At 38.2% G+C, this 27035-nt stretch overlaps 1 protein-coding gene across 8 annotated transcripts in view; it reads left to right on the top strand.

Annotated features, from left to right (window-relative positions):
- The window catches only part of EXOC6 (exocyst complex component 6), a 224817-nt gene that overhangs the window by 59124 nt on the left and 138658 nt on the right, over positions 1-27035 (top strand). For all 8 annotated transcript variants that reach the window (XM_010381327.2, XM_010381328.2, XM_030940528.1 and 5 more), the window contains 3 exons: positions 5991-6195; positions 11377-11532; positions 15920-15988. In XM_010381327.2, coding sequence (XP_010379629.1) covers positions 5991-6195; positions 11377-11532; positions 15920-15988 — 430 coding nt within the window. The remainder of the gene's footprint in view (positions 1-5990; positions 6196-11376; positions 11533-15919; positions 15989-27035) is intronic.

Below are 27035 nucleotides of genomic sequence, written 5' to 3'. Positions count from 1 at the left end.
CATAAGTATTTACCAAATCCATAGTTTTACAGTAGAGTTCACTCTGTGTTGTACAGTTCTATGGATTTTGGCAGACATACATCATGTATCCATTACAGTATCATACAGAATAGTTTCACTGCCGAAAAATTTCCTGTGTTCCCTATCTTTCCCCATCCTTCCCAGCTGTGAACCCCTGCCAATAACTGAACTTTGTACTGTTTCTATAGTTTTATCTTTTCCAGAATGTCAGATAGTTGAAATAACATAGTATATATGTAACATGTTCAGACTGGCTTATTTCACCTGACAATATGCATTTAAGGTTCCTCTATGTCCTTTCGTGACTTGATAACTTATTTCTTTTTTAATCACTGAATAATATTACATTGTATGGATGAACCATAGTTTATCCATTCACCTACTGAAGGACATCTTGGTTGCTTCTAAGTTTTGGCAATTGTGAATAAAGCTGCCATAAACATTTGTGTGCAGGTTTTATGGACGTAAATTTTCAATTAATTTGGGTAAATACCTGGGGATGCGATTGCTGGATCATATGGTAAGAGTATGTTTAGTTTTGTAAGAATCTGCCAAACTGTCTTCAGAAGTGGCTGTACTATTTTGCACTCCCACCAGAATGAATGAGAGTTTCTGTTGCTCCACATCCTCCGCAGGATTTAGTGTTGTCATTGTTTCGGATTTTGCCTGTTCTAATAGGTGTGTAATGATATCTCGTTCTTACTTTAATTTGTAATTCACTAATGACATATGATGTTGAGCATCTTCTCACATGTATGTCTTCTTTGGTGAGGTGTCCAAGTCTTCTGATCACTTTTTAATTTGGTGGCTTAATTTTGGACTGTTGAGTTTTAAGTGTTCTTTTTATATTTTGGATACAAGTCCTTGATTCAGTTTGTGTTTTGAATGTATTTTCTCCCAGTCTGTGGCTTGTTTTTTCATTTTCTTAACAGTGTCTTTAAAGAGTAGAAAGTTTTAGTTTTAATGAAATTAAATCAGAAAAGTCCAATTTACCTTTTTTCTTTCCCTCATGGATTGTGCTTTGGTGTTTCTAAAAACTAATTGCCAAACCCAAGGTCATCTAAAATTTCGCTTGTGTTATCTTCTAGAGTCTTAGAGTTTTATGTTTTACATTTAGGTCTGTGATCCATTTTGAATTAATTTCTATAAAAAGTGAAGGTCACTGTTTACATTTATTTGTTCACTTTTTTGCATGTGAATGTCCAGTTATTCCAGCAGCATTTGTTGAAAGAACTACTCTTTTTCCTTTGCATTTCCTCAGTTAACTGTATTTGTGTATTTCTGTGCTTTCTGTTTCATTTTATTGACCTACTTGTTAATCCTTTTGCCTTTACCATACAGTCTTTAATATTGTAACTTTATACAGTATTAAGTCTTGAAGTTGGGCAGTGTCAATCTATCCTTCTACTTTGTTCTTCAATATTGTGTGGCTATTCTGGGTCTTTTGCCTGTCTATATAAACTTCAGAATCACATTGTTGATATTCACAAAGTAAGTTGCTGGGGTTTTGATTGGGGTTGCATTGAATCTGTAGATCAAGTTGGGAAGAACTGATATCTTGATGATACTGAGTCTTCCTATTCATTAATATGGAAAATATGGAATATCTTTCCATTTATTTAGATTTTTTATTTAGATTTTTTTTTTTTTTTTTTTTTTTTTTGAGACGGAGTCTTGCTCTGCCACCCAGGCTGGAGTGCAGTGGCCGGATCTCAGCTCACTGCAAGCTCCACCTCCCGGGTTTACGCCATTCTCCTGCCTCAGCCTCCCGAGTAGCTGGGACTACAGGCGCCCGCCTCGTCGCCCGGCTAGTTTTTTGTATTTTTAAGTAGAGACAGGGTTTCACCGTATTAGCCAGGATGGTCTCGATCTCCTGACCTCGTGATCCGCCCATCTCGGCCTCCCAAAGTGCTGGGATTACAGGCTTGAGCCACCGCGCCCGGCCTTATTTAGATTTTCTTTAATTACTTCTATCAGAGTTGGTATTAGTTCCAGAAAATTTTTGTTGAAGGTTTTTACATAGATACATTTCCTGTTACCTGCAGAGACTTTTGTTTCTTTTTTCAGTCTTATTGCCTCTTTTTTCTTGTCTTATTTCACTAGCTAGTACTTCCACATAGTCTGATGTTGACTAGGAATGGTGAGAGGGAATATCTTTGTCTTGTTCTTAATCTCATGGGGGAAAAGCATCTTGTTTCCCACCATTAAGTATGATACTAGTTTGGTATAATTTGTGTTTCTTTAAATTTGTTAAGGCATGTTTTGTGGCCCAGAATGTATCTGTCTTGATGTTCCATGTGAGCTTGAGAAGAATGTGTATTTTGTAGTTGTTGGATGAAGTATTCTATCAGTGTCAATTAGATCCAGTTGATTGATGGTACTGTTCAGTTCAACTATGTCCTTATTGAATTTCTACCTGCTGGATCTGTCAATTATTGTTAGAGGCTTACTGAGGTCTGCACTTGTAATAGTGTATTTATTTATTTTCCATTACAGTTCTATTTTTGCTTCACATATTTTGATGCTCTGTTGTCAGTTACATACACAATAAAGATTGCTTGTTATGTCTTCTTGGAGAATTGACTATTTTATCATTATGTAATGTTCTTTATCCCTAATAATTTTCCTTGCTCTGAAATCTGTTTCATCTTAATATAGCTGATCTACCTTTCTTTTGATTAGTGTCAGTATGGTATATCTTTCTCTATCGCTTTGTTTTTTATCTCTTTGTGTCTGTACATTTGAAGTGATTCAGACATCATATAGTTGTGTCTTATTTTTTTCCACTTAGAATTTAATAAAAATTTTGTACTTTTTCATGTATCTTGTAAATTTTTTTTGTATGCAGGATATTGTATTTAAAAAGAATAGAAGAGAATGAAGTAACCAATTCTATGGTAGGACAAACTCTGGTGAAATGGAAATGCCCAAGGGAAGGCAAATGAAGTAAGAACAGTGGCATAATTTGTACCTTGTAGGCTCGAGAATCATTGGAGTACTCACACGTTCTCCATTTAGTGATGACACATACATTTTTTGAAGCATCTTGTGTTTATAAAAACAGACACCTTGTCAGAGGTTTAATATATAGGAAAATTTGGTCTACTGTTGTTTATTTTTAAAAATCAGAGACTTAACATTCCAGTTATAAGGACATCATTACCTTATAGTAAAAGACTTTACAGATAGGGTAATAATTTGTTTTAAAATAATTTATAAGGTAAATTCCATTATATATTGTTGAATAGGGTATGTGCTTATAGAACTGGAAGTGTAGATATATAACTGGATGGAAATGTGACCAAATGCTGATGAGTTAATTACAACATGATAACATCAGATCATAGGTGCTTTTTATATTCCCCTTTTAGGTTTTGTATTTTTCTAGTGGTTATGGATCACTGTTATAATTTTGTAAAAACAGTGTTAAGTGTATCTAAAGGAGAAATCGTAATCTATTGTGGTGTCATTTTTGCTTGCATTTAGAAACAGATAAAGCATAGGAGATTTGTGGCTAAATTTTAGAAAGGATCCAGGGCCTGGTCTCTGACTTCTGCTTTCTGTCTAAGATGATAAACTTTCCATATATCTTCACTGGAACTTTCCCAGAAAGCAGAGTCTGAGGTAAAAATAATATATTTTACTACTTTTTTAGGGAGTATAATCCTAGGGAAGTTCCCTGAATCCTAGTTTTAGGGAAAGGAAAATGAGACAGGAAATCAGCTGAGAGAGCAAATATGAGAGTGTGTTATTGAGTTATTTAAATACCTTTAGGGAGGGTTGTATATGTTTTTGCAACTCATAACCTTCCCTCCAGGAAGAGGAAAGGAGACCTTATCTCTGACTTGCTTTTCTTATTGGTTAAGAGTTCAACCCCCTGACATTAACTCTCCACATTTCTGGGTTGTGTGTATGTGGGTGCTAGGTAAGTCTTATGACCTCTCATGCATCTGATAATGTCTCATGGGAGCACCAAGATGGGAGGTGAGAGATGAGCAGCATGAAGGGAGGCACAGTTGTGCTATGAAGTAAGTTGACTGTGTCTGTGGTATGTTGCAAAAACTACTGGTAATATTTTCCATTTGTTCTACACCACTTAGGATTTTGAAATCCTATTTTGAAATGTATTTTGAAGTACATTATAGACATTAGCATGAATTTTCAGAAACCATACCTGTTGTAGAGAGAATATTTTTGAAATATACCTAGTTCATATAAAATCAGGAAATTAGTCCAGGTTCAGGTAGTGTGGTTTGACTGTTGATTGATCTGTTGCATCTAAAATGTTATGGGTTATACCGAAAATACCTAATTCATTATTTCACTTCATCTAAGCCTTTAATATCTCAGGCATTATCAAAATTATTGTAATGACAGCTCTCCCACCCATACCACCACCTAAATATTTTAGTTTCTAACCAAATGTACATTTTGTTTACATTATAAGCATGCTGATGTTTACCAAGATAAAATTTAGATAGTCTAATTTTTAAATTAGTGGTCATATTTTGTGACAATTAGCAGAATATACTCTGTCTTTGAGAGTATATGCCAGAAAACTAATTGGTATTTTAAAACAGCTTTTGAATATAATGTCTTTTTTGTTTTGTTTTGTTTTTTTCTGTTTTGAGAAAGTTTCTTACTCTGTCACCCAGGCTGGAATGCAGTTGCATGATCTCACTGCAACTGCTCAACCTCCCAGATTCAAATGATTCTTGTGCCTCAGCCTCCTGAGTAGCTGGGATTACAGGTGTGCACTGCCATGCCCAGCTAATTTTTGCATTTTTAGTAGAGACAGGATTTCACAACGTTGGTCAGGCTGGTCTTGAATTCCTGATCTCAGGTGACCCGCCCGCCTTAGCCTCCCAAAGTGCTGGGATTACAGGTGTGAGCCACCACACCTGGTGGGTCTTTTCAACTTAATTTTGTTTTCACTTATGTCTTATAGTTTCTATCAACTTAGTTTTGCTTTTTTTGTACATTAGTTAATGCCTTTTCCCACTTTTAATGTCATCCAGTTCAGTAGAAAGATATAGAATGCTATGTAATTAATTTTTAAAGTTCTTCTGCCTAACTCTCAAATAGATTTTTGGTGGTGAGTATTATTGTCGGAAACTGACAGTTTGGTAAAGTCTCAGTCCTGCTACCAATTAATATGGTATCTTGGCCAAATTATATACTCTTTTTCTGTATTTCAGTTTTCTCATCTATAGAATGTTACTTGTAGTATCTGCCACAGAAGTATACCTCATAGAAGTCTAAAGAAAACTGAATTATGTATATGAAAATATATGTCAATTTATCTAGGGCAAAGGCTATACTAATTGCTGCATACCCAGCATGTCACACTGTGAAATAGTAGCCCCCAAAGCCCGAAAAATATTCAGTAAATATTTGTTGAATTGAAAAAGCACTCTACCAGTGTGGATTTTTACCTGTTTGTGTGTGTGTGTGTGTGTGTGTGTGTTACTTAACAGTATTTCTAATTGCCTTAAATAGTAGTATGACATTTTTTTAAAAGTTAAATAAATTTTATTTTAATTAGAATTATATTCAAGTTATGTACTTTTTTGTATGGTGAATCCATGTGGACGGGTATTAGGATGGGAGATAGAATACAAAATCATATAGCAAATCACTAAATGTTGTAATTCAGAAATTTGAAACAATTATACATATTCATTTAAGGTATTGAGATGACTATGATAATGCTTTTGATGTTATAGATTCAGATGAAGTGAAATAAGGAAGTTTTACATTAATGTATGCCATGAACTTTGAGCCTGTGGCTTGTTTATGTGGTTTATAGTCTGTCCTTGACAAATAGATGTAAATATTAATTTTACTTATTTTAACTATGACTAGGTCCTTTTTAATGAATAATTGGTGTAAGACTGATTATTTAGACTTACTTGTAAATTTATTGTGATAAGAACTTTTTATAGAGTTTTCTTTTTACCTTCTCACAGGTACTATTCTGCCCTAAAAACTATGGAACAATTAGAGAATGTGTACTTTCCCTGGGTTAGTCAGTACCGGTTTTGTCAGCTCATGATAGAAAATCTTCCCAAACTCCGTGAGGATATTAAAGAAATCTCCATGTCTGATCTCAAAGACTTTTTGGAAAGCATTCGAAAACATTCTGACAAAATAGGTGAAACAGCGATGAAACAGGTGAGATTAAAAATAATTTTGATTTAATATTATTTAGTAATATAGGATCTGGAAAATATCCAAAGCTTACTTCTTTAACTTACATAAAATGCTTATTTTTGTTTTACCTTTTTCTTTTCTTTTCTGGTTGTTGTTTAGAAAGGATTCTATCAGTGTTTTCTTTGGCTTCACAGTTACTCCTTTTTTAAGTAAAATCAGTCTAACTTAAATTCTTTAGTTACCACCTGAACTGTCAGCTTCTTCTCCATGTATGTGGTGTTCTATTATCCTTTATCACCAGCCAAATCTGGTATAGAATTGGCTAAACAGTGGCAGCCACAGAGGCAAGTGGGAGCCTTTTTACGCTAAGATTCTAAACTGTTCTCTATTTAAAACAAATTAAAAATATTAACCATGAATTAAAAACTATTATAGTTCAATAATGAACGGACAAACAATGGGAAAAGCCTCAGCAGTTATGAAGTTAATATATCTACCTTTTGAGTCAGCAGTTCCACTGCTAGGTGTTTATCAGTGAGAAACAAAAAACATGGCCTCATGATATTCATAGCATCTTTGTTCACAGTTAGCCCCAAACTAGAAACAACCCAAATGACTATCAGAAGGAGAATGGATACATAAGTTGTGGTATATTCATACAATGGAGTACTACCTAGCAATAAAAATGAATGACTTACTGATAATGCAACAACATGTATAAATCTCATAGATATGTTGAGCCACAGAAATTGAATGCAAAAAGGCACAAATTGTGTGATTCCATTTTTATTGCCATTCAAAAGCAGGTAAAACTAAGATGAAGAAAATCAGAACAGTGGTTACCTCTGGGTGGGGAAATTGCCTAGGAAAGGACACAAGGCGACTTTCTGGGGAGATGGAAATGTTTTATACCATGATAAAAATATATTTGTCAAACTTGTACAGATCTTAGCTATATATTTCAATGTATATACATCTTACTTAAAAAAACTATAAACAATAATAAACTATAAATAGAAAACTATAAAAAATAATTTGGGGCTGGGCGGGGTGACTCATGCCTGTAATCCCAGCACTTTGGGAGGCTGAGTCGGGCGGATCATGAGGTCAGGAGATCAAGACCATCCTGGCTAACGCGGTGAAATCCCGTCTCTACTAAAAATACAAAAAAATTAGCCGGGTGTGGTGGCGGTTGCCTGTAGTCCCAGCTACTCGGGAGGCTGAGGCAGGCGAATGGTGGGAACCTGGGAGGCGGAGCTTGCCGTGAGCTGAGATCACGCCTCCAGACTGGGTGACAGAGTGAGACTCTGTCTCAAAATAATAATAATAATAATATAATAATAATAATAATAATTTGGAGTATATATGGAGTGAGTGGATAAAGTTGTACATGAAACAAGAATGTAAAAATATTAGTTGAAGATAATGATGGGAGTTCATGATATTAATCTGTTTGAAATTTTTAATAATAAGTTTAAAAAATTAAATTTTCCAAGAGCTGTTAAAACTCATAATAATTATAATGTCATAGAAACAGAACAATGCCCAACACCATTTCTTCTTTTTGTCTTCACATTGCACACTGTTATATGATTTCTAATGCTTGATTTTGTTCCCCCAAATATTACAAACTACTTTGGAAACTCCTCAGTTTTTCTTACTGATTGCCCCTGGTCAGTGAGGGTCTTCCCCATTGGAGAGCTCCTCACCATTGTATTCTTCCCTTCAGTATTACAGTGTTTTCAATACTATTTCTCCTACCTCTGGCCAAGGAAATCTGTGCATGCCATGGGGGTTAAAAACACAACCACTTGGTAAATTTCTTCAGTATGAGAATGCAAACAGTTTAAAGTTCATATTCCATTATAGATTTTAATTACAAGTGTCAATATTAAACTTGTCTTCTTTGACTTGTTTTTCATAGACCAGTTTTGGATTCTTTCCACTTAGGGAGTCCATCAAATCATGGACCCTAGGATTTAAGATTTACAATAATTTATTTCTGGGAGAGAATAGACTTTCTTGGTCCACTATCATTTTTTCCTCATAAAAGTCATCAAGCTCCCTATCATTGCAATTTAAACAGTCATTTCATACAGAAACCTTTTCTTAGCATCTCTCTGTGGGGATGTTTTTCCTTACAATTTCTTCTTTCGGAAATAACTTCCACAGAGTTGAGAAGTTAGAGAGTTTTCCTTCTAGTGAGAGTTAGACTTCTCAAAATTTGATAAGAGAAATTGTATTTTGTTCTGTCTTGGTGTCCCTTCAGGCCACCTTTCAATTTCTTGTGGGTTTCTCTCTGTGTATGCGTGTGTGTGTGCGTGTGTGTGTGTGTGTGTGTGTGTGTGTATGAGAAGCCTCCTGAAGTCTCTCATCAGCTCTGCTCAGTTTGGCAGAGTCACAGTTTAGTTCTGGAATCTTATAGGTGGCATGAGTGTAAAGCTCATACTTTGCAAAGCAGCTCCCTCCTTTGGGTGCACTCTGTATCCTGTGCTTAATTCTGTGATCTCATATCCCTTTTATGGATGGATGGACTTATGTATTCACTTAAATATCTTATAGCTACCCCAAACTCAGCATTTCTAAAACTAAACCCATTCTCTTTTTCCTAAATCTATTTTTCTTATATTTGCTATCTCAGATAGTAGTGTCTCCTGTTTCCACAATCCAGTAACTGGGGAGTATTTTAAACTTTTCAGGAGTATTGATACTGTTAATGTTATTTGTTACTAAGTCCTACTTAGTTACTATCAGTTCTGCTTCTAAATACCTGTAGATTCTGTTTCCCCCCTACATAACTGAACTGTTACATAGAATCATTTGTTTTCCTTATCTGTATCTATAGCTCTTTTCCTTTTGGTTACTGTCCTAAAATGCAAACAAGACCACACCACTTCATCTTAAGTGATTCCCTGTTACCTTTTACTTAAGTCCAAGTTCCTCAGTCTCATCTTGCTACTTGTCTCCCTTTTATGCTCTAGCAGTATCTGCTGTCTTAAGATTTTGGAATATACTAACTGTTCACTGAGAATGTCTTCCATTCTTTCACATTGCTCAGTCTCATGAATTCCTGCTTTTTCCTCCCAGAAACTGGCTTGAGCATCACCTTCTCTGTGAAATCTTCTGCCATCACCCATTACACTACTGCCAGTGAGAGATGGTCACTTCATCCTCAGTGTGTATACCATCGTACTTTTCACACTACAAGTTTTTTTTTTTATGTTCTTAACTAGGCTGTGAATTTTTTAAGTGAAGGATTTTGCCCTGCTTATTTTTGCCTTCCTGGGATCTAGCTATTATGCCTAACATGAGTGGCACAAAAAAGTTATTTTTGAAAATTAGTTTAGAGCTGAGTTTTAGATTGTCTAGGGAGAATTTTAAAAATTCTAATATGAGAGATGAATCCACTCTTGTCTGATGTTTAATTAGCAATAGATATCTAAAATTTATATTGGGTAAGTTAACATTTTCCATATGATGTTCTCTGGCACACATTTTAATATTGCTCTCTAGGGCCGGGGTTCCTAGCCCCCCAGCCGCAGGCTGGTACCTGTCTGTGGCCTGTTAGTAACCAGGCCACACAGCAGGAGGTGAGTGGCTTGCTAAAGAGGATTACTGCCTGAGCTCCGCCTCCTGTCAGATCAGGGGCATTCGATTCTCATAGAAGCGCGAACCCTATTGTGAACTGTGCATGCGAGGCATCTAGGTTGTGCACTCCTTATGAGAATCTAATGCCTGATCATCTGAGGTGGAACAGTTTCATCTGAAACCATCCCCCCACAAGAGAAGGCTGAGGACCACTGCTCTAGGGAGAACAAAGGGACTAAATAGTCACATAAATTTTGGAAACCTAGGTTAAATAAAGTTAAACAGATTTATTTACTTATGAATTGTAAATCTCCTAGGAGGAGGATACAATATGTAATATTTATATAACTCATTTGAGCTTAGAACACTTTTTTCAAGGAACATGTGTTTTTACTGTGTGAATGGTTAGTTTTTTGCATAACATAATTTGGAAACAGTACTGTAAATAAATGGTTTTATACTCTGAGGACCGAAAGTCATTGACAAAGTTAGTTTGGGCCCAGAGGGTAAGGGAATACATAGGAGTGATAATAATTTTCTCCAGTACGAGCCTCTGGGGGGCAGCCAGGATCAAAGTCTAGGTAAGAGAGGAGCCAGATTACTGCAACTTGCATGGTCTGATAACCTAAGAGTAGAGAAGGGCTGATAGGCAGTTACATATGCCTTAGAGAGAACTCACCTAAAAGAGAACAGAATAGCAACAATCTGACTCATCAAAACAGAGAGAATGTCTTGCAGTGTGTAAGGAAATTAAAATCCTGGAATTAAGTTTATGTTTTTATCTATTTGTGGTAATGAAGTTCTGATAGGGAAGTATTACTAAAATACCTAAAAGTATGAGGGTTCTCAACTTTTTATTCTGTGTAAATGTTGTTTTTTGTCAGTGATCAGTTGTGGGATAACAGCTTCTGCATTCTTCGTCTTCCCAAACTGGGCATTTTCAGTGGGAAGTAAAATAAGCTTGCAATCTGATGTTGTAGTTCCTTCTGTGAGGTTAATGGCTAATTAAGGAAGTTGGGAGTATGGCCAAAGAGTGTTGGCCAGTCTTCCTTGCCAACACACAATATGCTAACTGAGGAAATACATAGTTCTACATAATTTTAAGACTGTTTAAAAAGGAAGAGAAGCTGGGTGTGATGGGTTACGCCTGTAATCCTAGCACTTTGGGAGGCCGGGGCAGGCGGATTGCTTGAGCCAGGGGTTTGAGACCAGCCTGGGCAACATGGCAAAACCCCATTTTACAAAAGAATACAAAAACAAAAACACAAAAAAAATTAGCTGGGTGTGGTGGTGTATGCCTGTAGTCCCAACTCCTCTGGAGGTTGAGGTAGGAGGATCACCGAAGCCTGGGGAGGTTGAGGCTGCAGTGAGCTGTGATGGTGCCACAGTACTCCAACCTGGATGACAGAGTGAGACCCTGTTTTTTTTGTTTGTTTGTTTTTGTTTTAAAAAGGAAATGAGAAGACAAAAATCATGAATGAGAAAGGGGACATCACTATAGATTCTATACCTACAGACATTAAAAAGATAAAAAAGAACTATAAACAAATTTTTTTAACCAATTTTAACCATAATCAGTTTTGAAATAATCTGAATTTTTCTGTCTCAAAATAGGCACAGCATCAGAAAACCTTCAGTGTTTCTCTGCAGAAACAAAATAAAATGAAATTTGGGAAGAACATATATATAAATCATGATAGGATTCCAGAGGAAAGGAATGAAACTGTATTGAAACATTCACTTGAAGAAGAGGATGAGAATGAAGAGGAGGTGATGGGTTTCCTTCTTTCTTTTCTATTATTAGATAATTTTTTTTCTTTTGGATTGTCATGTACATTTGTGTGATTCAGTTTTCCCATATGCAAAATGAATTTATGTTGTAAAAGTTGTCAGAGTCAAAATGGAGTCATGTGTGTCAAACTTTGACAAAATAGAGGCTGAGAAGGCCGTGAAGGGAGGGCTGTCATGGATGATTTGCCTGGTATCAGGAACTATCACAATAAAGTTTTTGAAATCATAGCTTACTGCATCAGCCCTGCAAAGACAGCTAGCCACTTACATGTGAACAATTGTCTGTTTCAAAACAGGCCAGGCACAGTGGCTAACACCAGTAATCCCAGCACTTTGGGAGGTTGAGGTGGGTGGATCACTTGAGGCAGGAGTTCAAGACCAGTCTGGCCAACATGGTGAAACTCTGTCTCTACTAAAAATATAAAAATTAGCTTGGCGTGGTAGTGGGCACCTCTAGTCCCCGTTACTTGGGGAGCTGAGACACGAGAACTGCTTGAACCCAGGAGGCAGAGGTTGCAGTAAACCAACATTGTGCCACTGTACTCCAGCCTGGGAGACAAAGTGAGATTGTATCTAAAAAAAAAAGACAAAAAACAAACAACTATCTCACAAGGTCAATCCAAAACTGTAAGGGCCTAACCATAACTCCAAAATTACAAGTCCTTTCTAGCAACTAGTGACACTCACCAGTGAACTTTCTTTCAAAACAATTTGCATAACAATCTGTTTCCCCAATAAAACCCTAACCTTCTTTGTTCTCCAGACATGCCAGAGACCACCCTGGTCTGTGCATGTCCTGGATTGTAATCCTATTTTTTTGTTTATTCTCAAATAAATTTTTTTGCTTAGAAATTTGTCTCTATATATTTTTATTTCAAATTGACAAAGTTAATCAGACTGTACTGAGCTATTAGGGCAATGGAGTCATCTGAAATGTTAGGCTAGATAATTGACAGATAAACACGATATATTGTAGATTGTATTTGTAAATCTCTGGTAGTGGAATCTGTAGTAAAAGTGTAAATCTAATTTTTTTTTTTTTTTGAGATGGGGTCTCACTCTGTCACCCAGGCTGGAGTGCAGTGGCACAACCTCAGCTCACTGCAACCTCTGCCTCCTGGATTCAAGCAGTTCTTCTACCTCAGCCTCCCAAGTAGCTGGGATTACAGGCGTGTGCCACCACGCCCGGCTGGCTAATTTTTGTATTTTTAGTAGAGATGGGGTTTCACCATGCTCGCCAGGCTGGTCTCGAACTCCTGGCCTGGTGATCCGTCCACGTCGGCCTCCCAAAGTGCTGGGATTACAGGTATGGGCCACTGCACCCAAATCTAATTATTTTTATAGTGATTACTTATATTTGAATTACTTGTTGTCAAATTTTTGTCGCAATGTCTTGTCATTTGACCTAATTCTGGATAGTCTACCTTTTTAAAAAATTGGTGCTGAAATACTGCAAAATAACTCTAATACAATTAAAGTCTTTTAATGAATAAAAAGTCCTAGTAAGTCTAAAAACCTTAAAATTATCCTTAAATATTTTCTTTCTTTCAACTTCTATATCCAAATTCATTCTCTCATTCTTTTTTTTTTTTAGAGATAGTGCTCACTCTGTTGCCCATGAGTGCAGTGGTGTAGTCATAGTTCACTACAGCCTGCAACTTCTGGGTCCAAGTGTTCCTCCCACTTTAGTCTCCCAAGTAGCTGGGACTACAAGCATGCCATCACCATGCCTGGCTAATTTAAAAAAAAAAAAAATTCTTATAGAGACAGAGGTCTCACTGTGTTACCAAGGATGGTCTTGAACTCAAATTATCTTGGCCTCAAATTATCCTCTCACTCAGCCTCCCAAAGTGCTGAGATTACAGGTGTGGGCCACCATGCCCGGCATCCTATTGCTTTCGAAAGTTTTTTCTACAGGGCCTGATGCCGTGGCTCATTCCTGTAATGCTAGGACTTTGGGAGGTCGAGGTGGGCGGATCGTTTGAGCCAGGAGTTCGAGACCTGCCTGGCCAACATGGTGAAACCCCTTTCCTACAAAAAAATACAAAAAAAATGCCAGGTGTAGTGCCTGTATTGCCAGCTACTTGGGAGGCTGAGGTGGGAGAATCAGTGAGCCTGGGGAGGTTGAGGATGCAGCAAGCTGTGATCATGTCACTATACACCAGCCTGGGTGACAGAGTGAGACCCCCATTCCAAAAAAATTATCTCCACAGAATCTTCTATTGAACTTACCTTTTATCGTCATCTTCAAATTTTTTTTTTAAATTTAGCTACTGTCATAGGAACCTAGTTATTCCCAATTAATTTATAAGTTTTGCCTTGCCAATGATATTTTAAATTCTTTTTCTAAGGACATAATTAGGATACAGTAAGAACTTTTAGTTGAACCATATGACTGTGTGCTCATGACTGCATTTGTGAGTGGATGAACAGCTGAGTGTTTACTATGTGCATTTCTTTCTTTTTTTTTTTTTTTTTATTTTAAGACAGGGTCTTACTCTGTCACCCAGGCTGGAGTGCAGTTGGCATAATCATGGCTTACTGTAACCTCAAACTCTCGTGTTCAAATGCTTCTCCTGCTTCAGCCTCCCAAATAGTTGGAACTACAGGCACATTTCTGTATATACTATATTCAGCTAAATTTTTTTTTTTTTTTTTTGAGACGGAGTCTTGCCCGGGCTGGAGTGCAGTGGCCGGATCTCAGCTCACTGCAAGCTCCGCCTCCCGGGTTTACGCCATTCTCCTGCCTCAGCCTCTCGAGTAGCTGGGACTATAGGCGCCCGCCACGACGCCCGGCTAGTTTTTTTGCATTTTTTAGTAGAGACAGGGTTTCACCGTGTTAGCCAGGATGGTCTCGATCTCCTGATCTCATGATCCGCCCGTCTCGGCCTCCCAAAGTGCTGGGATTACAGGCTTGAGCCACCGCGCCTGGCCTAAATTTTTTGTCTTTTTTTATAGAGATGGGAAACTGCTGTGTTACCCAGGCTGGTCTTGAGCTCCTGGCTTCAAGTGGTCCTTCTGCTTTGGCCTCTTAAAGTGCTGGGATTATAGGTGTGAGCCACCACACCCAGCCACTATGTACATTCTGCTGTATATCTGAGGATGGGGTGATACATATATACATATTCACACAAATATATGTAATATATATTACATATATTTGTGTGAATATGTATATATGTATATATGTAATATATATGTAATATATTGGTGTGAATATGTATGCATGTATGTGTATGTGTGTTTGTATGCATATATATGCATATGTAGTGAATGTCTGCTATTGTACAGAATACAGACAAATGAACAGCATTAAACAGTTAAATGACTTCCTAATGTGGAATTAGTATGTCCTGATTAGTCCCTTGAAATTATTATTAGGTTTTTTGTCCCTTTAAATTAAATAAATATTTTTGACATCTGCTTTTTTGTTCTTTCTTAATATTCAGAGGACCTCTGTGTTATTTTCTCCTTTGAGGTTCAGAATGTTGAAAATAGACCATTTAGTCTTCTTACTTCAATTTTCCCCTTCCTGTTCTGTATATCTTTCCTGCTGGGAGCATCACCATCATGCCTTACCCCCAGACCTATACTCTTAGAGGAGCTTGGTTGTTTCCCTGTTATCTCAGATCGATTTTACTACTATACTGCACTACATTTTGTTTTTATCATTTTTCCTAATAAGCAGTATTATATTAAAAATAATTTAAGTTCACCCTAGAGATTCACCTGAGTACAAATGTGTTCCTTTAAAAAGGGTTTATGTATTTCTCAAGTTTGAGAAACTTTATAGTACTACATTTCATCAATTATAAGCCTTTTTTTTCACATAACATTTCGGAATATAGGACACATCTTAAAGTTGATGGTGTTATAGTTTTAAGTGGTAGTGTTTTTTTTCTTTCTTAGCGGTCCATAAAATAATACTGATAGTGTCTTTAATTCAGTGCAATAATGAGCAATCATATGACATAGCTGCCTAAGAACAGGAACTTTGTCTATAGCTAAACCAAAAAATCTATGTATCATTTTTACCCAAAACAGTAATGAGGTATCTAGTTATCCATAGCAATTTTCTGTTAATCTATCATACATATTAAAAATATACAATTTCTCTCCTTTGTTATCTTAAATTGAAAACAGTAAACAGTGATAATAAACATACTACAAAGAATAAACTGCTGAAGAAATGCCAAAGCAAAATAAAGAAGGTTTTGTGTTTATAGTATATGCTTTCTATGGGGGAATTGAATAAATGTTCTAACACAAAGTTCATTAATCTTTTCACCTGTCTTTAACTTTACATTATCTAATGGTGGTCTAATGATTTGACCTGTAATTTTTTTTAAAATGGTTTAATTTTCAGGTCTTAACTGTTCAGGATCTTGTTGATTTTTCACCTGTTTATCGATGTTTGCACATTTATTCTGTTTTGGTAAGTATGTTTTATATTTATGTATATATAGCTTTATATTATTCAGAAGGCATATATGTATTTTAAGCCTTAAAAATTGATCATATGCTGTAAATCTTCACATAATTATTTGTGAAATATCCACTGTGTGTAAGGCACTTATATTTTATGTTTACTTATCATAGTGTAATTTCAAGTGATATACCACTTCATGTCTATTTTAAGAACCTTGTAATAGTTACTTCCATTTCTCCCTATTGCCTTTGTGCTGTTGTTGCATCACAGTCCCTATAAGTTACTTCTATGTGTGTATTCCATACTACATTGCTCTTATTTTTTATTTAATGTTCCTTTTTTAAAATAACTGCTTTATTGAGATCTAATTCACATACCAAAAAACTTACCCTTTTGGAGTATACAATTCAGTGGTTTTAGCATATTCACAAGGATGTGCAACCATTACCACTACCTAATTCCAGAAATACTCCTTACCCACCCCCCCCAATCACTCCCCAAAACACCAAAAATGTGTATCTGGCTGTTATTAGGTGGTGTGTTCTATAGATATCTCTTAGGTGTATTTGATTTATAGGGTTGTTCACGTCTTTTACTTCCTTGTTGGTCTTCTACCTATTCTGTTATTGAAAGTAGAAGTATTGGAGTCTTCAACTATAACTGTTGAATTGTCCATTTTTTCTTTCAGTTTTGCCAGTTTTTTATTCATGTATTTTTAGGGCGCTGTTGGCAGGTGAATATATGTTTATAATTGTTATGTCTTCCTGATGGATTGACCTTTTAAAAAATATCATAAAATATCTTTCTTCATAATGTTTTTTTGTCTTAAGGTCTGTTTGGCTTTAATTAGTATAGCCACTCCAGCTTTCTTTTGAGCACTCTTGGCATAGCATGTTTTTCTCCATCCTTTTACTTTCAGTCTCTTTGTATCTTTGAATCTAAAGTATGTCTCCTCTAGGTAACACATAGTTCAGGCTGTTTTTTTCAAATCCAGTCTGCTGATCCCTGCCTTTCAATTGGAGTGTTTAATTCATTTACATTTAACGTAATTACTGATAAGGTAGAATTTATGTCTGCTATGATATTCGCCATTTGTTTTAACATGTTTTATGTCTTTTTTGTTCCTCTATTCCTCCGTTAGTATCCTCTTGTGCATTAAATAGATATTTTCTTATGTACCATTTCATTTCCTTTGTCATTTCCCGTTTTTTTTTTGTGATGGAGTTTCGCTCTTGTTGCCCAGGGTGGAGTCTAATGGCATGATCTCAAGCTCACTACAACCTCCACTTCCTGGGTTCAAGTGATTCTCCTGCCTCAGCCTCCTGAGTAGCTGGGTTTACAGGCGCCCACCACCACGGCCAGCTAATTTTTTGTATTTTTTTTACTAGAGATGGGGTTTCACCTTGTTGGCCAGGCTGATCTCAAACTCCTGACCTTAGGTGATCCACCCATCTCGGCCTCCCAAAGTGCTGGGATTACAGGTGAAAGCCACCTAGCTTGGCCTATTTTTTTAGTATTTGCCCTGAGGATTGCAATTAACATCTTACTTTACAACAATTTAGTTAGATTAATACCCTCTTCTTTGTGCTACTGTTTTCTCTTTTCTTTTTTTTTCTTTTCAGACAGGGTCTTGCTCTGTCACCCAAGATGGAGTGCAGTGGCATGATCACAACTCACTGCAGCCTTGACCTCTTTGGGCTCAAGTGATTCTCTCACTTGTGCCTCCCAAGTAGCTGGGACTACAGGCTCATGCCACCATCCTTGGCTAATGTTTGTATTTTTTGTAGAGGTAGAGTTTACAGTATGGTCTTGCTGTTTTATGCTATAAATTTAATAAACTTTCATAGGCTGGAATGCAGTGGTGCAATCTTGGCTTACTGCAACCTTTGCCTCCTGGGTTCAAGCGATTCTACTGCCTTAGTCTCTCAAGTAGCTGGAATTGCAGGCGCCTACCACCAAGCCTCACTAATTTTTGTATTTTTGGTAGAGACGGGGTTTCTCCATGTTGGCTAACCTGGTCTCGAACTCCTAACCTCAGGTGATCTGCCCACCTTGGCCTCCCAAAGTGCTGAGATTACAGGCATGAGCCACTGTGGCCAGGCACTAATTTCTTAGTATTATTACAAGTCCTTCTCCTTCTACTCATTATTCCAGTTCTCCCATTTCCCAGCATTATAGCATTGGGAAAATTACTTCTCTTATTTGAGAAGTAATATTTGCAAAATATGGTTAACAATTTGTAAGGCTATGTTGGGTATTAGAGTCAATATAAATGATAAAAGTGCTTGGTATAGGACCTGGTATAAAATAGCAGGCAGTAAATGTTAAAGGGGTTATTATAAAAGGGTTACATTAATATGTATGATTTCTTTTTTTTTTTTTTTTTTTTTTTTTTTTTTTTGAGGCGGAGTCTCGCTCTGTCGCCCGGACTGGAGTGCAGTGGCCAGATCTCAGCTCACTGCAAGCTCCGCCTCCCGGGTTTACGCCATTCTCCTGCCTCAGCCTCCCGAGTAGCTGGGACTACAGGCGCCCGCCACCTCGCCCGGCTAGTTTTTGTATTTTTAGTAGAGACGGGGTTTCACCGTGTTCGCCAGGATGGTCTCGATCTCCTGACCTCGTGATCCGCCCGTCTCGGCCTCCCAAAGTGCTGGGATTACAGGCTTGAGCCACCGCGCCCGGCCAATATGTATGATTTCAAGGACTGTTGACTATAAGTCTATTTTAGCCAAAAAAGCTCTATGTCCAAAATCCTAAGGTATCCTACTCTATTTGATAAAATATGAGTATTCCACGAAAGGAAAATAGGTATAATGTCAAAACAAGGGATTCTTGTGCTACACACAATATTCACAATATAGCTTGTTGTAGCTTATTATTTTTCAGACTTTGAGAAGTCCTAAGAGCTTATCTGACTTTTCTTTTTTTTTTCTCTCTTCTCTATTTTCATTTCTTTTTTAATTTTATTTTTTATTTTTTATTTTATTATACTTTAAGTTCTAGGGTACATGTGCATAACGTGCAGGTTTGTTACATATGTACACTTATGCCATGTTGGTGTGCTGCACCCATCAACTCGTCAGCACCCATCAATTCATCATTTATATCATGTATAACTCCCCACTGCAATCCCTCCCTCCTCCCCCCTCCCCATGATAGGCCCCAGTGTGTGATGTTCCCCTTCCTGAGTCCAAGTGATTTCATTGTTCAGTTCCCACCTATGAGTGAGAACATGCGGTGTTTGGTTTTCTGTTCTTGTGATAGTTTGCTAAGAATGATGGTTTCCAGCTGCATCCATGTCCCTACAAAGGACGCAAACTCATCCTTTTTTATGGCTGCATAGTATTCCATGGTGTATATGTGCCACATTTTCTTAATCCAGTCTGTCACAGATGGACATTTGGGTTGATTCCAAGTCTTTGCTATTGTGAATAGTGCCGCAATAAACATACATGTGCATGTGTCTTTGTAGTAGAATAATGTATAATCCTTTGGGTATATACCCAGTAGTGGGATGGCTGGGTCATATGGTACATTTAGTTCTAGATCCTTGAGGAATTGCCATACTGTTTTCCATAATGGTTGAACTAGTTTACAATCCCACCAACAGTGTAAAAGTGTTCCTATTTCTCCACATCCTCTCCAACACCTGTTGTTTCCTGACTTCTTAATGATTGCCATTCTAACTGGTGTGAGATGGTATCTCATTGTGGTTTTGATTTGCATTTCTCTGATGGCGAGTGATGATGAGCATTTTTTCATGTGTCTGTTGGCTGTATGAATGTCTTCTTTTGAGAAATGTCTGTTCATATCCTTTGCCCACTTTTTGATGGGGTTGTTTTTTTTCTTGTATATTTGTTTGAGTTCTTTGTAGATTCTGGATATTAGCCCTTTGTCAGATGAGTAGGTTGCAAAAATTTTCTCCCATTCTGTAGGTTGCCTGTTCACTCTGATGGTATTTTCTTTTGCTGTGCAGAAGCTCTTTAGTTTAATGAGATCCCATTTGTCAATTTTGGCTTTTGCTGCCGTTGCTTTTGGTGTTTTAGACATGAAGTCCTTGCCCATGCCTATGTCCTGAGTGGTACTACCTAGATTTTCTTCTAGGGTTTTGATGGTATTAGGTCTAACATTTAAGTCTCTAATCCATCTTGAATTAATCTTCGTATAAGGAGTAAGGAAAGGATCCAGTTTCAGCTTTCTACTTATGGCTAGCCAATTTTCCCAGCACCATTTATTAAATAGGGAATCCTTTCCCCATTTCTTGTTTCTCTCAGGTTTGTCAAAGATCAGATGGCTGTAGATGTGTGGTATTATTTCTGAGGACTCTGTTCTGTTCCATTGGTCTATAGCTCTGTTTTGGTACCAGTACCATGCTGTTTTGGTTACTGTAGCCTTGTAGTATAGTTTGAAGTCAGGTAGCGTGACGCCTCCAGCTTTGTCCTTTTGACTTAGGATTGTCTTGGCAATGCGGGCTCTTTTTTGGTTCCATATGAACTTTAAAGCCGTTTTTTCCAATTCTGTGAAGAAACTCATTGGTAGCTTGATGGGGATGGCATTGAATCTATAAATAACCTTGGGCAGTATGGCCATTTTCACGATATTGATTCTTCCTATCCATGAGCATGGTATGTTCTTCCATTTGTTTGTGTCCTCTTTGATTTCACTGAGCAGTGGTTTGTAGTTCTCCTTGAAGAGGTCCTTGACATCCCTTGTAAGTTGGATTCCTAGGTATTTGATTCTCTTTGAAGCAATTGTGAATGGAAGTTCATTCCTGATTTGGCTCTCTGCTTGTCTGTTACTGGTGTATAAGAATGCTTGTGATTTTTGCACATTAATTTTGTATCCTGAGACTTTGCTGAAGTTGCTTATCAGCTTAAGGAGATTTTGGGCTGAGACGATGGGGTTTTCTAAATATACAATCATGTCATCTGCAAACAGGGACAATTTGACTTCTTCTTTTCCTAACTGGATACCCTTGATTTCTTTCTCTTGCCTGATTGCCCTAGCCAGAACTTCCAACACTATGTTGAATAGGAGTGGTGAGAGAGGGCATCCCTGTCTTGTGCCAGTTTTCAAAGGGAATTTTTCCAGTTTTTGCCCATTCAGTATGATATTAGCTGTGGGTTTGTCATAAATAGCTCTTATTATTTTGAGGTACGTTCCATCAATACCGAATTTATTGAGCGTTTTTAGCATGAAGGGCTGTTGAATTTTGTCAAAAGCCTTTTCTGCATCTATTGAGATAATCATGTGGTTCTTGTCTTTGGTTCTGTTTATATGCTGGATTACGTTTATTGATTTGCTAATGTTGAACCAGCCTTGCATCCCAGGGATGAAGCCCACTTGATCATGGTGGATAAGCTTTTTGATGTGCTGCTGAATCCGGTTTGCCAGTATTTTATTGAGGATTTTTGCATCGATGTTGATCAGGGATATTGGTCTAAAATTCTCTTTTTTTGTTGTGTCTCTGCCAGGCTTTGGTATCAGGATGATGTTGGCCTCATAAAATGAGTTAGGGAGGATTCCCTCTTTTTCTGTTGATTGGAATAGTTTCAGAAGAAATGGTACCAGCTCCTCCTTGTACCTCTGGTAGAATTCAGCTGTGAATCCATCTGGTCCTGGACTTCTTTTGGTGGGTAGGCTATTAATTGTTGCCTCAATTTCAGAGCCTGCTATTGGTCTATTCAGGAATTCAACTTCTTCCTGGTTTAGTCTTGGGAGAGTGTAAGTGTCCAGGAAATTATCCATTTCTTCTAGATTTTCTAGTTGATTTGCGTAGAGGCGTTTATAGTATTCTCTGATGGTTGTTTGTATTTCTGTGGGGTCGGTGGTGATATCCCCTTTATCATTTTTTATTGCGTCTATTTGATTCCTCTCTCTTTTCTTCTTTATCAGTCTTGCTAGCGGTCTGTCAATTTTGTTGATCCTTTCAAAAAACCAACTCCTGGATTCATTGATTTTTTGGAGGGTTTTTTGTGTCTCTATCTCCTTCAGTTCTGCTCTGATCTTAGTTATTTCTTGCCTTCTGCTAGCTTTTGAATGTGTTTGCTCTTGCCTCTCTAGTTCTTTTAATTGTGGTGTTAGAGTGTCAATTTTAGATCTTTCCTGCTTTCTCTTGTGGGCATTTAGTGCTATAAATTTCCCTCTACACACTGCTTTAAATGTGTCCCAGAGATTCTGGTATGTTGTATCTTTGTTCTCATTGGTTTCAAAGAACATCTTTATTTCTGCTTTCATTTCGTTATGTACCCAGTAGTCATTCAGGAGCAGGTTGTTCACTTTCCATGTAGTTGAGCGGTTTTGATTGAGTTTCTTAGTCCTGAGTTCTAGTTTGATTGCACTGTGGTCTGAGAGACAGTTTGTTATAATTTCTGTTCTTGCACATTTGCTGAGGAGTGCTTTACTTCCAATTATGTGGTCAATTTTGGAATAAGTGCAATGTGGTGCTGAGAAGAATGTATATTCTGTTGATTTAGGGTGGAGAGTTCTATAGATGTCTATTAGGTCTGCTTGGTGCAGAGATGAGTTCAATTCCTGGATATCCTTGTTAACTTTCTGTCTCGTTGATCTGTCTAATGTTGACAGTGGAGTGTTGAAGTCTCCCATTATTATTGTATGGGAGTCTAAGTCTCTTTGTAAGTCTCTAAGGACTTGCTTTATGAATCTGGGTGCTCCTGTATTGGGTGCATATATATTTAGGATAGTTAGCTCTTCCTGTTTAATTGATCCCTTTACCATTATGTAATGGTCTTCTTTGTCTCTTTTGATCTTTGATGGTTTAAAGTCTGTTTTATCAGAGACTAGGATTGCAACCCCTGCTTTTTTTTGTTCTCCATTTGCTTAGTAGATCTTCCTCCATCCCTTTATTTTGAGCCTATGTATGTCTGCATGTGAGATGGGTCTCCTGAATACAGCAGACTGATGGGTCTTCACTCTTTATCCAGTTTGCCAGTCTGTGTCTTTTACTTGGAGCATTTAGTCCATTTACATTTAAGGTTAATATTGTTATGTGTGAACTTGATCCTGTCATTATGATATTAACTGGTTATTTTGCTCGTTAGTTGATGCAGTTTCTTCCTAGCCTCGATGGTCTTTACATTTTGGCATGTTTTTGCAATGGCTGGTACCGGTTGTTCCTTTCCATGTTTAGGGCTTCCTTCAGGGTCTCTTGTAAGGCAGGCCTGGTGGTGACAAAATCTCTAAGCATTTGCTTATCTGTAAAGGATTTTATTTCTCCTTGACTTATGAAACTTAGTTTGGCTGGATATGAAATTCTGGGTTGAAAATTCTTTTCTTTAAGAACGTTGAATATTGGCCCCCACTCTCTTCTGGCTTGTAGAGTTTCTGCAGAGAGATCTGCTGTTAGTCTGATGGGCTTCCCTTTGTGGGTAACCCGACCTTTCTCTCTGGCTGCCCTTAAGATTTTTTCCTTCATTTCAACTTTGGTGAATCTGGCAATTATGTGTCTTGGAGTTGCTCTTCTGGAGGAGTATCTTTGTGGCGTTCTCTGTATTTCCTGAATTTGAATGTTGGCCTGCCCTGCTAGGTTGGGGAAGTTCTCCTGGATGATATCCTGCAGAGTGTTTTCCAACTTGGTTCCATTTTCCCCCTCACTTTCAGGCACCCCAATCAGATGTAGATTTGGTCTTTTTACATAATCCCATACTTCTTGCAGGCTTTGTTCATTTCTTTTTCTTCTTTTTTCTTTTGGTTTCTCTTCTCGCTTCATTTCATTCATTTGATCCTCAATCGCTGATACTCTTTCTTCCAGTTGATCGAGTCGGTTACTGAAGCTTGTGCATTTGTCACGTATTTCTTGTGTCATGGTTTTCATCTCTGTCATTTCGTTTATGACCTTCTCTGCATTAATTAGTCTAGCTGTCAATTCTTCCACTCTTTTTTCAAGATTTTTAGTTTCTTTGTGCTGGGTACGTAATTCCTCCTTTAGCTCTGAGAAGTTTGATGGACTGAAGCCTTCTTCTCTCATCTCGTCAAAGTCATTCTCTGACCAGCTTTGATCCGTTGCTGGCAATGGGCTGTGCTCCTTTGCAGGGGGAGATGCACTTTTATTTTTTGAATTTCCAGCTTTTCTGCCCTGCTTTTTCCCCATCTTTGTGGTTTTATCTGTCTCTGGTCTTTGATGATGATGACGTACTGATGGGATTTTGGTATAGGTGTCCTTCCTGTTTGATAGTTTTCCTTCTGACAGTCAGGACCCTCAGCTATAGGTCTGTTGGAGATTGCTTGAGGTCCACTCCCGACCCTGTTTGCCTGGGTATCAGCAGCAGAGGTTGCAGAAGATAGAATATTGCTGAACAGCGAGTGTACCTGTCTGATTCTTACTTTGGAAGCTTCCTCTCAGGGGTGTACTCCACCCTGTGAGGTGTGGGGTGTCAGACTGCCCCTAGTGGGGGATGTCTCCCAGCTAGGCTACTCAGGGGTCAGGGACCCACCTGAGCAGGCAGTCTGTCCGTTCTCAGATCTCAACCTCCACGTTGGGAGATCCACGGCTCTCCCCAAAGCTGTCAGACAGGGTCGCTCGCGTCTGCACAGGCCCCCGCTGCTTCCCCTGTTGGTCTTCAGCTGTGCACTGTCCCCAGAGGTGGAGTCTACAGAGACAGGCAGGCTTCCTTGAGCTGCTGTGAGCTCCACCCAGTTCGAGCTTCCCAGGGCTTTGTTTACCTACTTAAGCCTCAGCAATGGCGGGCGCCCCTCCCCCAGCCTCGCTGCTGCCTTGCGGATAGATCGCCGCAGACTGCTGTGTTAGCAATGAGGGAGGCTCCGTGGGCGTGGGACCCTCCCGGCCAGGTGTGGGATATATTCTCCTGGTGTGCCTGTTTGCTTAAAGCACAGTATTGGGGTGGGAGTTACCTGATTTTCCAGGTGTTGTGTGTCTCAGTTCCCCTGGCTAGGAAAAGGGATTCCCTTCCCCCTTGCGCTTCCAGGTGAGGGGATGCCTCGCCCTGCTTCAGCTCTCGCTGGTCAGGCTACAGCAGCTGACCAGCACCGATTGTCCAGCACTCCCTAGTGAGATGACCCCAGTACCTCAGTTGAAAATGCAGAAATCACTGGTCTTCTGTGTCGCTCGCACTGGGAGTTGGAGACTGGAGCTGTTCCTATTCGGCCATCTTGCTCCGCCCCCCCAATTATCTTATCTGACTTTTCTTAGCTGGCTGTGTCCTAAACTTTGAGTTTAGGGATCATTTTTCTTAGAATACTGAATATTGAATGAGTTAATTTCCTAATTATCTGATGAATACTGAATATAGTGTGCAAATTGCTGCCCTAGGAGTTTTTAACGGTGTATGAAGGCTTTCCAAGGGGCCCTGGGCTAGAAACTTTAGGGAAATAAATTTTAGGCCCATAGCTTTCTTTCTAAAAATGATCTGTTTGGGAACCCCAACCTGTCTTCACAATAGTTCTTCTCTTACTATTGGTGCTCTGCTCAGATTCTTTTGGGTCCGTTTTCACCTAGAAGCTACCCCACATCAGATTACCAGGGTTGAGATTAATCAGTTACGGTTTGTGGATATGGTGTTTGAAAGCCTAGATTCCTTGCCTAGATTAGGACAACACTGAGATATAACTTATGCTCTAAAGTTGCAGTGTGGAATCAGGCACCCAATTTTTTGCCTGAGATGGTACCCTTGGTTGGTTTCTTCTTGTTCCTTTTACTTTCTTCACTTCTTGAAAAGTTTCCTTCTTGAACATTTTTTTAGTTTATCATTGATCTCAGATTCTGTTTCTAGGACAGCTACCTAAGATACTGACCATATTAGTTATCAATTGCTGAATAACACACTGCCTTAAAACAACAAACATTATTATTTCACAGGGTTAGCAGTCAGGGAGTGGCTTAGCTAGGTGGTTCTGGCTACAGGTCTCTTACGAGATTCTAGTCAAGATGTCAGTGAGGACTGCTGTCATCTGAAGACTTAACAGGGACTGGAGGATTTGCCTCTATGATGGCTGTTGGTAGAAGGCCTCAGTTTCTTGCCACGTGGAGTGTCTACCAGGCCGCTTGAAAGTCCTCATGACATGGCAGCTGGCTTCCCCCAGAGGGAGTCATCCAGGAGAGAAACCAAGATGGAAGCCATAATTCCTTTCATAACACAATCTCAGAAGTGACATACCATTACTTCTGCTTTATCCTATTCGTCACATAGATTAACTCAGGTGCATTGTGGGAGAGGACCACACAAGGCTATGAATACCATGAGGTGGGGATCTTTGGAGGCCATTTTGAAGGCTACCACGTTTACTTTATAAATGAAAATGATACCCTTCACTGATACTCAGTACTACCATGGTGCATTGTCTTGAGATGTAAAAACTTCCAGGGTGCCAAATAAAGGAGAAGTCTCTTTTAATTGTTAATCAAGGAACTGTATTAGGAGTTCTTTCCTTTCCATTTTTGCACAAATTTCTGTTAAGGGTAAAATCATGTTAGAAACAGTATATTTTGTCCTGTGGTAGGATATTCTGAATTTAGATCTTAGTAGGGAGTAATGACATAAGTAGGAATAACGATAGTTTCCTTTTAATGACCTATTCTTTTTCCCCTTAGCTATTGACAACAAGTATATTGCTTTTAAGAGAGTGTCCCTGTGAGAGTACAGCAAAGAGAACACAGAGAATTTTGAATGCTAAAGCTATGTCCTATGTGTTTAAATGTAAACAATGATTTTTGGCTAATCTTAATACTCTTCCTTAGGATGTATCATTTGCTGTAAAGAAAAACACCTTTAAACAGCCAAATGACATGGGTTAGTAAAGCTGTATCTTTTAAACATGAATGGAGTGTTTCCTGGGGCTGCCAAAAATTTTGAGTTACACTGGCTAACCTTATTTTTTCATATTCATGTACATTATGATTCGTTAAAGAGGGTAAAGCTGTTTAGCTATCATAAGTCTAAGTCCAACTGTTTAATGTTTTCTAATTCATATTTAGAGTAAACCCTGGCTATTCATTTTTAGCAGCATATACTATTCTCTTTTGTTAAACACCGAGAAAAAGCATGATCATATCTAATGAAATTAATGGAGTTATGCCTGA

Source organism: Rhinopithecus roxellana, chromosome 11, assembly GCF_007565055.1.
Source record: "Rhinopithecus roxellana isolate Shanxi Qingling chromosome 11, ASM756505v1, whole genome shotgun sequence".
NCBI classification, from domain to species: domain Eukaryota; kingdom Metazoa; phylum Chordata; class Mammalia; order Primates; family Cercopithecidae; genus Rhinopithecus; species Rhinopithecus roxellana.
The sequence above is the reverse complement of the archived record's forward strand: the minus strand, read 5'-3'. Positions and strand labels throughout refer to the sequence as shown.